Source organism: Sturnus vulgaris, chromosome 5, assembly GCF_052056855.1.
Source record: "Sturnus vulgaris isolate bStuVul1 chromosome 5, bStuVul1.hap1, whole genome shotgun sequence".
NCBI lineage: Eukaryota > Metazoa > Chordata > Aves > Passeriformes > Sturnidae > Sturnus > Sturnus vulgaris.
The window spans coordinates 6,440,699-6,453,330 of record NC_142247.1 but is presented as its reverse complement, the minus strand read 5'-3'; the positions used below and the strand labels follow the sequence as shown (position 1 = coordinate 6,453,330).

The following is a 12,632-nucleotide window of genomic DNA, read 5'->3' as shown; positions in this document are numbered from 1 at the left end:
TTCCTGGAGATGTTCAGGAAATGACTGGATATGGCACTTAATGCCATGACATAGGTTGACAAGGTGCTGATCAGTCAGATGCTCTTGGAGGTCTTTTCCAACTTTAATTGCATGATTCAGTTGCTTTGTGATACTCTTTGCAGGAAACTGGAAACTTCAGTCACACAGCTCCCTAGTCTTGCATCCAAATGTTACTAAAATTGATGCCATCAAAACTCCTTGTTTTATCCTTCCCTGGCTATCAAAAAACAACAAACAGAAACTGAGCAAGATGACTTTTGATGAGAGCAATAGAAATTAAATTGCTTAAGCCCTGTAGCCTTCTGGAAACCAACTCTGCAGTTACTTATGTGTTACTGATGGAACCATACCACAAAGTAGAAATTTTTTTAATGCTGGGACTTTAAAGGTCCTCAGTCCTGTCTGCTTTCCCTTCCTGTTGGGAGAATAAGAATAGGATTTTGGGAGTTGTGATTTTTAGTGCAAGGATTTTTGCAGATTGTAAGTTTTTTATTTATCTCTCAGTGAACACATGCTTTCTTTCTGCCAGCTTCCTATTTTCTTGATTGTGATGTCCAAGAGAAGTATTTTTGGGGGGTTTGGCACTGGTTTTTTTTGTTATTGTTGTTCCCCATGAGGGAAATCTTTTGTCAACAGTGGATATTGTTGAGTTTTGGGTGTTTGTTGTTGTGTTTTCTTTTTTCCCTGCACCCTATTTAGAAAATAGTCTTGGATCTAAGGCTCTAGAACTTCAGGAGTCTGCTTATGGAAGGAATCATCTGCCTTTATTCCCAAGTGAATTCTACATAGTATTGATAGGCATTTTTAACAACTTTCTATTTAGGGAGTTAAGCTGGAGGAAGCATATTCCAAAATTATTATGGCACAGCTGTTCAGTAATGATTTGAGTGGAAGAAGAAGTCTGATAATTAAACCAGCCTGGCTTGTATTACTTTCCAGTCAGTAAAAAAATGTATTATTTTAGTCTGATGTGCAGTAGGTGGCTAAGGAGAGCAGCACCTGATGGTGTGAGCCTTACAGCTGGGATTTTAGACTTCAGAAATATTCGTTGTAACACAGACTGCCATGAGAGTATTCTGTGAATAATCAAGTTGGATGGCTCAGAGTGTTTTTCTCCCTCTTGGAATATTGTTTATCTTCTTGCTGCCTGTGGGATGCCTTCTTAAGTTGTATTAGTCTTGCTCAGGGAAACTGAAAACTTTGACTGCCCAGACTGCCATGAACTGCTGACACTTTCCAAGAGTTTCATTCCTTTGGCTGTTACACAGTAAAGCAGAAAGGACAAAGCATCTTTTACTCCATTTGTAATTTCCAGCTAGCAGGCAGAAATTTCCAAAACTCCATGTGAAATCCTCAAAAGAACTCGTTTTGTGGAAGTGTCAGGTTTTTTAAATGAAAAGCACACTACAAGCAGACATTTAGATAATGTAATCCAGGTTGAGCTGGGTTAATAGGGAAAAGTTTGAATTAGAAAAGTTCTGGATTTCAATTTTAAAGGGCCTAAATACATAATTAAACTGCAATTTAATGGTTTCTCTCCATAGTAATACAGAGGTGTACAAATAACTTCTATTCCTCATGACGTATATATGCATTATATATTTAAAAAATATAAAGAAGTCCTACAATTTAGAACTAGTTTAAGGGTTATTTTTGGGCCTGGGACTTTCATGAGGAATCTGGAACTCCTTAATTTGGTATTTGTTATTGCCAGCCAGGTTTGTTGCCCAGTCTCATGCGTGGTCCTGCAGCCACATCTCCAGACTCCTCTGCAGCCACGGGACCATGTGGGGCTCCAAAAGCAAACTTGCAGCCAGGAGCAGGATGATCCTGTGGGATCAGTTCTGCCGTTCCTGTTCCTCTGCCCTTTGGAAGAACAAGGGCCAGGAGCAAGGCCTGTCAGTGCACCTTTAGTGAAGCTCTGGGGTTTAGTTCTGAGCCTGCACAGGGAATTGTGAGTTGCTACTCTGAGCCTGGATGTAAAACTCCCGTTCAGTACATCTTAGCTTCCCCAAAGGCTTGCACACAATAAGTGCATTGTTAGAGGGAGGAAGGTCAGCTGCCTGCAGTCCCTGCCTACTGCAAGAGCTGACTGGAAAGGTTGGCAGCCTTTGATCTCACAGCACTGATGCCTTCAGGGACCTTCTGCAGACAGAGTATCCACTGCTTACATTTAAAATTTAACGGGCAGGCTGAAAAGTGCCAGACCTCCCTCTACCTTGTGTTCTCCACTTCTAGCTCACAAATGGTCTAAGCATGGTTTGGTATGTCATGTTCTATTCAGGACCTGAATTGAACATGAATTGTGGCAGGACAAACATAATCAATAATTACTGAGGCTTGGTCTAGGCAGGTGTAAATGCAAGGATGAAAGCCAGATCAGTTCTGTAACCTGGTCTTGTAAAAAGTGTCACTGCCCACAGCCCTTCAACCCAAACCATTTTATGATTCTATGTTGCAATATGTGCTGTATTTGAAAGATCATCATCTTATTAGATAGAAAAAAAATGTCAGCCTTGATTGAGAAGTCATGTGTTTAAAGGTTCATTATAGTATCTGGGTATTACTTTCTATAAGTTATTTTCTCTGCATTTATTTTACAACAAGTTTAATGAGGGATGATTTTTTGTTTGAAGGCTTAAATTGCAGCTTTTAGGTGTGTCTCATTTGAAGGCACCAACTGAAAGCCAGTTCTGAAGGGTGGTTCTATAAGGCAGTGTGAACAGTTTTTCTAAGAACAGTTGTTCTTATATGGTTCTTGTGTTTCAAGAATGAAAATGTTGTTTTGTCTGTTGTGATTGATTCTTAGTACTGTCCTCCTCTTTCTTAATACTGAGACCTGCAGTGGAATCATGAAATGTTGCTACTTCTGTAGCATTTTCCTACTTGAACATTGCTAAATATTCTCTTTGTGCATTAATGCTGAAGCTGTTAGCAAAATACACTAGTTCTCTCTAAAGTAATACCAAGTATTTTTAATTTTCCAAAAACTAATGAGTGACATGACCTTTTGCAGAAATAAGGCTATTTTCCCACTAGGCATGCTGCATTAGTTTTATATTGGTCAATAATGCCTCAAAATGTAGAACAAGTTGTTTGCAAGGTCTTTTAATATGCAAAAGTATGCTATTAATATTGGGAGATACACTGCCAAGGACTTTGAACATCAGTTGTGTGTAAATGTTTTATGAACTTGAAGGTTTTAAATAAATTTAGCTTATACTGAGTGCTGCTTTTTAAGTGAAGCTATTTCACACTTCCCTGTTGTTTGGACTTTTCATAATAAGTTTCATCACCACTTAGAGTTTGGCTGAAAGAGTAATGAATTTGGTGATTTTTGGCTTCTTGTTTTTCCAGAGTTCACTTTCAGTTCTTTACTGAAGTGGGCACAGAGGAGGAAATGCAGAGTGCTACTTTTTTTTTTTTTTGGCAGCATGAAGGCAAACTTGTGTGGCTGAATTTCCAGACCCAGTTCTATAGTGATGCATTTGGCTGCAGTGATACAGTATGCAGTAACATTTTCAAAGATATAAGGAGTAAGGCAGCAAAGAATCAAGAAAATTTTCATCTTAAGGGTTTTATGACTGCCTGCACTCAAATTATTAAATGTAAAGGCAGACTGACAACATGAATACATTAGTGGTACTTGAAGCAACCTCAGAGCAAAGCCATAAATTGTTTCCCATAAGTAAGTTGTACCAAAGTACATTGTACATCTTTATACTTGATAGTGGTGTATATCAGGTTTTTGGATTTGCTGGTCTCTTTACATCAGAGTTAATACTGGTCAGCTGTAATTACTCCTGAAAATAATGAAAAACTGCTCAGTGTGAACAAACTGGAACTTTTGTGTCTGTAGCTTCAGTCTTGGAGCTGTGGAGATTTTAAGTGACTATACAGCACCAGAGAGAATGTGTTTCAAGTGCCCTTAACTTTCAAAGTTGAATGGAATGATTTATCAAATAACTTAGCATTGGGGAATGAAATTGATTTGATTGATTGATTTGCATGTGTAAAGATTTATAAAACTGTGGTGTGATTACTATACCAGTGTGCCTGAGAAATGATCAGAATATGTGGATTAACCATAACTATGTCTTTGGTATTGAATTATTGGTACAAATGTTAGAATTCAAATTCCAGAGCTACATATATACCATTAAAGCACAAATAAAGAGAGTTAATGGTTCACAACTTCTCTTTGAAGGTGCTGAGGCCCTGGCACAGGGTGCCCAGAGAAGCTGTGGCTGCCCCATCCCTGGCAGTGTCCACGGCCAGGCTGGATGGGGCTCTGAGTGACCTGGGACAGTGGAAGGTGTTGGGGTTGGAACTGGAGGGATCTTGAAGGTGCCTTCCAACCCAGGCCATTCTGTGATAACACATGCTTAGAACCTAATTGTGAGGTGTTGTTATATAAATACACACTCTGTACATGATGCTTTTCCAGCTTGAGGTGGGGTCAGGTGTGCTCTTGGAGACAAGGGCAGCACACTCTTCATCACCTTCCTTCCCACATCAGCAATGGAATTTCACCTGTGAGACACCTGTAAGTGCAGGATGCCCTAAGCCCAGTTCAGGAGCAGCTGAGGAATAAGGGCAGCAGCTGTCAGCTCCTGCTGGCACCAGAGCAGTTCCCTCAGGTGCTTGTGTCAGTGCTGCTCAGAATTCCAGAGAGGAACAGGATTAGTCCTGCAGCCAGGATTCATGGGTCAAAGGATGGCAGGTGTGCTGATGGAACCCCTCTCACGTCACCAGGGAGGGACATAGGCTGTACCTCAGCAGGCCTGTGAGTCTGAACCTGATCCTAATTTGTATTTTCTGTATCTTTTTAGGGTGTTGATGATGCCTTCTACACATTAGTTCGAGAAATCAGAAAACACAAAGAGAAGATGAGCAAAGATGGTAAAAAGAAGAAAAAGAAGACAAAGACAAAGTGTATAATTATGTAAATACAATTTATCCTTATTCTTAAGAAGTACTGAAGTAATTTTGTACATTACACTAAATTATTAGCATTTGTTTTAGCATTACTTTACTTTCTGCTTCATGATCCTGTTAGCTTTACCTGAATGCTTGTTTTAAATGACAGTGGAAACTTCATTCCTCTTAAAGTGCCAGTATTCTTTGACTGTTGGTTCTTGAACTAGCAATGCCTGTGAAAATAAAAAAAACAAAAAACAACAAAAACCCAAAACAAACAAAAAAATACCCACAAAAAACCTGAGAACTGTCTTAGGACTCTTTGGTGCATGCACAGTTGCTAACTTCCTATTTTTCTTACTGATTGTGAACTTCTGTTCTGTGTGCAAAGCAAACAAATGATGCTCTACACATTTTAATATCCCCTCTAAATTTTTGGGTTTATAAATTTGGTTGGGAAAAAGGACTAGTTAGCAAAAGAAACTTTCATTTCAGCCTTTCCTTTATTTTAGACTGATTGCAATAGAGAGAGACCAGAAGCCTTTATAGTCTTCCTGTAGATTTTGCTTCTAGGCATCTAGTCTTGTAGCATTTCAGATCAACTTTAATGAATGTAAAGAGAAAACTTTCAAAAAAAAATTTCACTGCAATTTGTCACGGTCGCTCCTTAAATACTCTATTTTTTCTATAAAAAATTAAAAAAAAAAAAAGAAAAAAATTTAAAAATACAACAATGCACACCTGGCAATGGAAAAAGTAAAAGTTCTAATTAGGTTGATTTGCTATTGTTAATGCATTGCTTTAAGAGCTTCACTGACTTTTTGTGTCTGAAGAGCAAGGTGAAATCCCTCTGTGTCAAAAGCTTTGAGTAGCTTTGTTCAGTAGGGTCAGGATTTCACCCTGAGTCTCCCTAGGAAATAGTAGAATGCCTTAACAGAGAAGTTGATTCAAATTCTTAGGTTAATTCATACATGGACCCAGAATTTACCATAAGAATTAAGTCAGAATCAATCCTAAATTACATAGTGGAGTAAAACCATTCTTTTTCCCCCCCCCCCCCCAAAGAGTGGCATTAAATATTTCCAGATGCCCATTTTGTGCAAAATAGGGGAGAAATTCTAAATTCTAGCAACATCAGATGAGTGAATGAAAGAGTTGAATTTAGCTGCTTCATGCAAATAATTTGGAAATTCACTATGCCATGGAAGTGGTGTGGAATTTGCACAATCTGTCAGCATAGAACATGATTTCCAGAGTCAGTGTTGTTTGTGTGATGTCTGTGAAGTACTGATTCAATGGTTGGTGAGTGGCATTCCAGTGTCTAGACTGTCATGAAACAACACCAAGAGTTTAATGTTGTCTTTCTCTGTGATTAAGTTCTCTTGTGATTTTTGTCTTCTCTCCCCTCACCTTTTTTTTTTTTTTTTAATTGGAATTAATGCAGGATTTTTGCAGGAGCTTTCACTTTTTGGTACTGCAGTAGCCTAGTTATCCACAGAAGTAGGAGCCAGTAGTTCCAGTGTTTCCAGTTCCTGGTGTCTCCCTGTAAATGTGGAGTTGTTTGTTTCAGGAAAGCTTTGGTCCCTGAAGGTGCACTTCTTCACAGGAGCTAGCTCAGCTGCAGAGTGACACTGGAAGGTGTGACTCTGGTGTACCCAAAAAATAAAACACAAGACATTGAAGTAGGATTGTTGGGGACACTGGAAAATTTGGAACAGGGAATAGCAGCATTGCCCTAACCTAAGGTATTCCATGGAAATTTTACACAGATATGTAACAATTGCACTGTGTAACTTGTACCATTTCTGTGAAAAGCATAATTTTGCTTCTACAAAAAAATCCAAGAGTGACTGTTGTAGGTGGGGACCTGCAAAGCTGGCAGGGAACACAGAGTGTGTGGATTGCTTCATATTCTTTAATTTCTTTGTGTCTGGGAGAAATCAGGCCTTTCCCTGCCTGTGCCCTCCATTCCCACCCTTCACAAAACCCAGAGCCCTCCATTCCTCTCAGCTTCAATGTGAAATGAAATATTCTGAAAAGCAGTAACAGGAGAACTTAACTTTATACTGTAAGGACCAATAAGGAGCAAGAACAGACTCTTAATGTCACAAAATATTTCAGAGCTTCCAAGGTTAAAATGTGTTGGAGACCGTTATTTGCACATTTTATACACTTGATAATACAAGAACATAGCAAAAGTGGGTTGTAAGCCTTGAGCAAATGGAAGTAATCTTAAGGTTAGTTTTAATTTTGGTAACTGAGTCACACTGCATGTCAAATTAGGGCTGGTCTAAAATTCTGATGTTAATTTAACTAAAAGCTATTAGGAGAATTTGTAGCTGAAATGTCTTATTCATCAAAAGTGGATTTCTGTAGCTCTACTACCAACATATACATGAACCAATGTTGGGGTTTTTCAGCAAAAGTGAGCTGTAGCTGCCAGTCTAATTAAATTAGTAAAAAATCCACTTAGATTAGCCCTTATTTACTTGAAAAAAACCTCAACCCAACCCCATCCTTGCCACTGTTGTGCAGTTTTGTCTTCCTGTTTGTTGAGATTTGGTGAAGCACGTTGGATTGCAGCTTGCACAGGCTGCTCCATCATCACTGCCCTGCCCTGTTTGAGATGCTTCCACAGAACATCCCTGGGTGCTGTGTGTCCTGAGAGCAGCTCCTGAGCGAGCCTGGGAGTCACTGCCCATGTCACCGTGTCCAACTGCCATGTGTCAGGGAGTAACACCTTCTTACAGTAGCTTTATGTAACTCTACTAAATACCTGGATCCTTGGTTTGCTCCAGAAGGAATTATTCTGACCAGTATCAGTGCCCTGAAATTTTTTGCTACTTTTTTGCTGTGTGGGCTTTGTTACAGTAACAGGATAATGGGTAATACTGACACACACAATCTTCTGCTCTTGTCTGGACTATGAAGCAATACAATTATTACCTTCAAAGACCATCAAACTGTAAAACAAATCATTGTGTCTCAAGTTTACATAAAGCTACATAGATGGTAAATCTTTCCTAACATTTCTTTATTCCACTGTCTTGTGTTTTCATGTTGAAAATACTTCTGCTTTTTCCTCTTGAGTGCCAACTTCTTACTAGAATGACTTCTTAATGTAATATGTTTACCTGGAATGTATTTTAACTATTTTTGTATAGTGTAAACTGAAACATGCACATTTTGTACATTGTGCTTTATTTGATGTGGAACATATGCAGTGTGATCCAGTTTTTCCATAATTTGGTTGTGTGACCTAGGAATGTTGGTCATGCCAGACATTAAGTTAAAAAAAGGAAAAAAAAAAGACCACTGTTTGTTTTAAAATTTTTAATGTTTTTAGGAGTATGTGCTGTGAGGTGATCTGGAATTTGTCATTTTTTTGTCAAACTGTACTGCTCCTATTTATTGTAATGTAATAAAAAATAGTTATTGTGAGTGTCTGTCCCAGTTTCCTTTGCCTCTTCAAGAATTTCAGGTAACAGAGCATCCCATGAATTCCGTGTGTTTGGCAGTTGTTCTCCATTCTTTCTTGTACTCCTGCTGGTGCTGCCTGTCCCAGAGCTGCTGTCCTTGCCCCCCTTGGTGTCCCTGTCTCTGAGAGGGGCAGCTGCTCAGAGCAGGTGGAAGTGCAGAGTGATGTGGAAGTTGGAAGTTGTGGAAGTCCACATCAGTTGATGTGGAAGAGTTTTTCACATCAGTGTGGTGGCAGGAACTGGAGCACATGTGTTTCATCACAAGGTACTGTACTCTGCCATCACTTTGTAAATTCTGTGCTAGAATTCTGTGAGGATGGTGCTGCACCCCCCTCCCTCCTCCTCATTCAGCACCTGAGCTGAGCTCCTCTGGAGCTCTTCAGGAACAGTTCCCAGGAATTGGGGCTGTCTGAAGAGCCCCTGCCTTGTAACCAACAGCCTTGGAAACTTACTTTGCCTGCCTGAAGAACACCTCCAGTGGAAGAGCATTTTTGCTTTTGAAATTTCAAAGGAAGTTACCGACCTGGATTGTGGTCAGGATGGTTTTAGGTGTGACTAAACCCACCTCTTGTGATCCTATAAAGAGTGGGCCTGAGTGAGACCCTCGGAGCTCTCCTGGACTGTAGTGGACAGTGACCAGAAGTCTCCTGTGTGTGTGGCCCCTCAGAGCCAGTGACCTCTTGTTTGCTGTATTTGGAGGACCAGCAGTGACAACAGAGCATGGGATGATGCCCCCCTTCCTTGAGGTTCAACCCTCCAGCCCCTGACAAGATGTAAAGGTATCCAAGGTGAGTGCTTCAGTGAATTCCAGGGGAATTTTATACCTTGTACATACTTCAGGACTGTTTGTGAGTGTGGGTGTGCTATAGAGAATGTACAATGGATAGTGCTCTCAAGAGATTCGAAATACTGTAGATTTGCAAGTAACTCAGGCCTATGAGTGAGTTGCTGTTGTGCTTACAGGAAATTCTGTATGAATCTTTAGTTAAATTGTTTTAAACTAAGCTATGCTGTTAAACCTTCAGGCATAAACCACTGGTCAGGTCTGGGGCTCAGTTTTGCAAGGAGGTCCACTCTGAATTTTGTGATTTAATGGGAGAATCTCCCTTATTCCTTTTATCCATACCCTTTTCCATCCTTACTCTTTTTGTATCCCCAGCATCCTCAGAGATAAGTTTTGGTGGATTTTGGTTTTTGATTGATTGATTGTAGATTTTAGTTTGCTATTTCTTTGTATGCTTTAAACCCCCAGTAAATAGTGAACGTTGTTGAATGGACTTTCTCACACTCACTTTTATGTAAAATCTGGTTTTGCTGATGCCTTTCTTGGCAATTCCTTGAGTGACCTTAAAGCACTCCTTAGTGCCAGTGTGAAGACTTACTACTGCAAACAGCTCTACTGCAGTGATTCCTTACCTATATTTCAAAGATTATTTCTTTCTCCAGTGTCATTTAGTTGGTGGAAACACCAACCAACCCAACAGAGTATCAGCTCTGACACAAGTGTGAGATGAGCCAAGGCCTACAGAGACAGCCTGGAGCCATGGCCAGCCAAACTTTTCTTCCGGGGCAAAGATCAAGTTTTCTCCTCCTGCTGCAGCAGTTACACAACAGCAGAAATCAGCAGTAGCAGGAATTGTCTTCAGGGCCCAAGTGCTTAAAGCACTATTGTTCAAACTTGCCCCTTTCCTGACCCTGCAGTTGTCTCCCTGACAAAGCAAGGTGGTGCCTCTGCAAGTTGAGCAGATGAAGTTAAAAGCTTCAAGAATTTACTTTCACAGAATCACAGAACAATCAGGGTTGGAAGGGACCTCTGGAGACCATTTAATCCAACCTCCCTGCCCAGGCAGGTCACCTAGGGCAGGTGACACCAGGAACAAGTCCAGGTGGGTTTGGGATGTCCACAGAGAGGGAGACTCCAGGCCCTCCCTGGGCAGCTGTTCCAGGGCTCTGCCACCCTCAATGTACAGAAATTCTTCCTCATGCTGAGGTGGAACTTCTTGCATTATGTTTATGGCCAGTGCTCCTTGTCCTGTTGCTGGGCACCACTGAAAAGAGCCTAGCACCATCCTCTTGGCACCCACCCTTGAGATATTTATATGCATTGATGAGATCCCCTCTCAGTCTTCTCTTCTTTGGACTAAACAGGCCCAGCTCCTGCAGTCCCTCCTCATAAGAGATGCTCCAGACCCTTCATGTTTATGGCCTCTGCTTGATCCTCTCCAGTAGCTCCTTGTCTTTCCTGAACTGTGGAGACCAGAACTGAACACAGCAGTGCCTCTCCAGGGCTGAGAACTTCACTTTTGAGAGGGTGCTCATTTCTAGTGGAAACTGATCATTCAATGTGGAGAATTTTTAGAATCAGGTTCATCTTTCAGGTAACAAGCACAGCACCTTGAACTGACACCCAAACACACAGCTATGGGGTAAGAAGAGTTTCTGTTCAACACATACATTGAAGTGAAACAGAACAGGGCTGTGCAACCACTCTTTCCTGCAAAATCATTTCATACCTGACGTTTCAGTTTGAGGAGGTCAAAAGCAGCAGAGAAAAGCCTATTACCCATAATCTGCACACCCCAACCTTTCAAGTGACTCTTGGCGGGGAAGCAGCTCCCTGATTTGTGCTCTAGAGGGCCTGGAAGGATTTACATTTCACTTCTCTTGCAGCAAGAGCTCTTTTATTGTTACCTTTCCTGGGGGTGTGTGGTTACAGGCACAGTCAGGGCTTGTCGTCGCTGTAGTAGCGCTGCTTCATGGCTCGGTATTTCCTCAGGAAGTACAAAGCCTCCAGCTCCTTTATAACAAATTCTCCACGGGCAATCAGTTGCTTAATTTTTTCAGGGTCTGTCTCATCTTTGTTTTTTAGAAAAGCTGCTTTCAAACGGCTTCTGAAGTAGTCTGCTCCTTTGGGATACTCCCTTCCAAGGTACAGCAGCTTGAAGAGAAAAGAATAATGTGTTTTTAATTAACTGAGTGCACAGTGAAAAGGGGGTTCATTTTCTGGTTAAGGAAAGTGCTGGTGGCATTTAAGACACTTACATTTTTGTACAGTTTTATCACTTCACCTCTTAAAGAATTGGCCATTCTCACATTTCAGTGAACTCTGTCCTTGTGTGATTTTTTGGTTTGTTTGGGTTTTGTTACCTGAAGGATAATCAATTTGAAATTAGCCTTCTCTGGGAGTCAGTAAACCACCTCAGCCTTCCTAAAACTTCCGTGTCCTACTGAGCCCCATTTGCTCTAATTCTGGTTCTACTGTCTCTTCTTTCTTTTTCTTTCTCACTTTTTATTCCATTTAGCTTCTCACTGTCTTCTCCCCTCCCCCCTCAAACAGAAAACAAGAAACTTCCAACAACGGTGACAATTTGTGCTGTTCATTGGCTGCTTTCTCTCACCCTTACAATTCTGTACCTGCTGGCCTGGCTGCTTCTGTAGTCTGCTAAAAAACTGTACCTTCACATATACACATATAAAATGATAAAGATAAAAAAAATGGAATACATATTTTAAGTATTTTATATATTATATATACTATATATAAATATATATAATTTATATATTATGCTAATTTATATATTTGCATCATATACCAATGCTTATAACATATTTTGATGTATTAATTTTTATCTGCTATATATTTATGTATTACACATTACTGTATTGCATATATAGATATATCTATTTTATACATACACATGTATATTCCTGCAATTGTCGCATTCATATATTTTGCTTTTTTAAGGACTCTTTAAGTGTGTTACAAATTGAGTCCAGTGTTCACCGGCAAAACGTAAGGATAAATGACAAAGTAACTGATTTTTATTTCTGTAAACACAAGATCACAGAAAGGCCTGGGCTAGAAAGGACATTAAAGATCATCTTGTCCCAACCCCCTGCCGTGCGCAGGGACACCTCCCACTATCCCAGCTTGTCCCGAGCCCCGTCCAGCCTGGCCTTGGACGCTGCCAGGGCCGGGGCGGCCAAAACCAAATCGCAAGCGACTGGAATCCAGTCCAGCTCCCGCTGCGGGGCCTCCTCGGGCCGCCACCTCCCCCTGGCTCTGCCTGCCGCCCCGCTCCCCCCGGAGCCATCCCCGGTTCCCCGCGGATCCCGGCAAGGCCGGACCGGGATCTCACCCGCTGCTCCTGGAACCGCGGCAGCGCTGCTTTACGGCAGCGCCCGCTTTACGGCAACGCTGCTTTACGGCAG

The 12,632-nt window shown here is 41.0% G+C and overlaps 2 protein-coding genes across 3 annotated transcripts in view; one reads left to right on the top strand and one right to left on the bottom strand.

Annotated features, from left to right (window-relative positions):
- The window catches only part of KRAS (KRas proto-oncogene, GTPase), a 24,494-nt gene extending 16,112 nt beyond the window's left edge, over window positions 1-8,382 (top strand). For both annotated transcript variants that reach the window (XM_014889096.2, XM_088164712.1), the window contains exon 5: window positions 4,854-8,382. In XM_014889096.2, coding sequence (XP_014744582.1) covers window positions 4,854-4,970 — 117 coding nt within the window. In that variant the 3' untranslated portion in view covers window positions 4,971-8,382. The remainder of the gene's footprint in view (window positions 1-4,853) is intronic.
- On the bottom strand, window positions 4,960-12,632 carry ETFRF1 (electron transfer flavoprotein regulatory factor 1). Its single transcript, XM_014889098.2, has 4 exons — window positions 12,560-12,632; window positions 11,463-11,567; window positions 11,112-11,358; window positions 4,960-5,174 (listed from the first exon to the last, which is right to left on the bottom strand). The coding sequence occupies exons 2-3, from the start codon at window positions 11,505-11,507 to the stop codon at window positions 11,143-11,145; spliced, it is 261 nt and encodes an 86-aa protein (XP_014744584.1). The 5' UTR covers window positions 11,508-11,567; window positions 12,560-12,632; the 3' UTR covers window positions 4,960-5,174; window positions 11,112-11,142.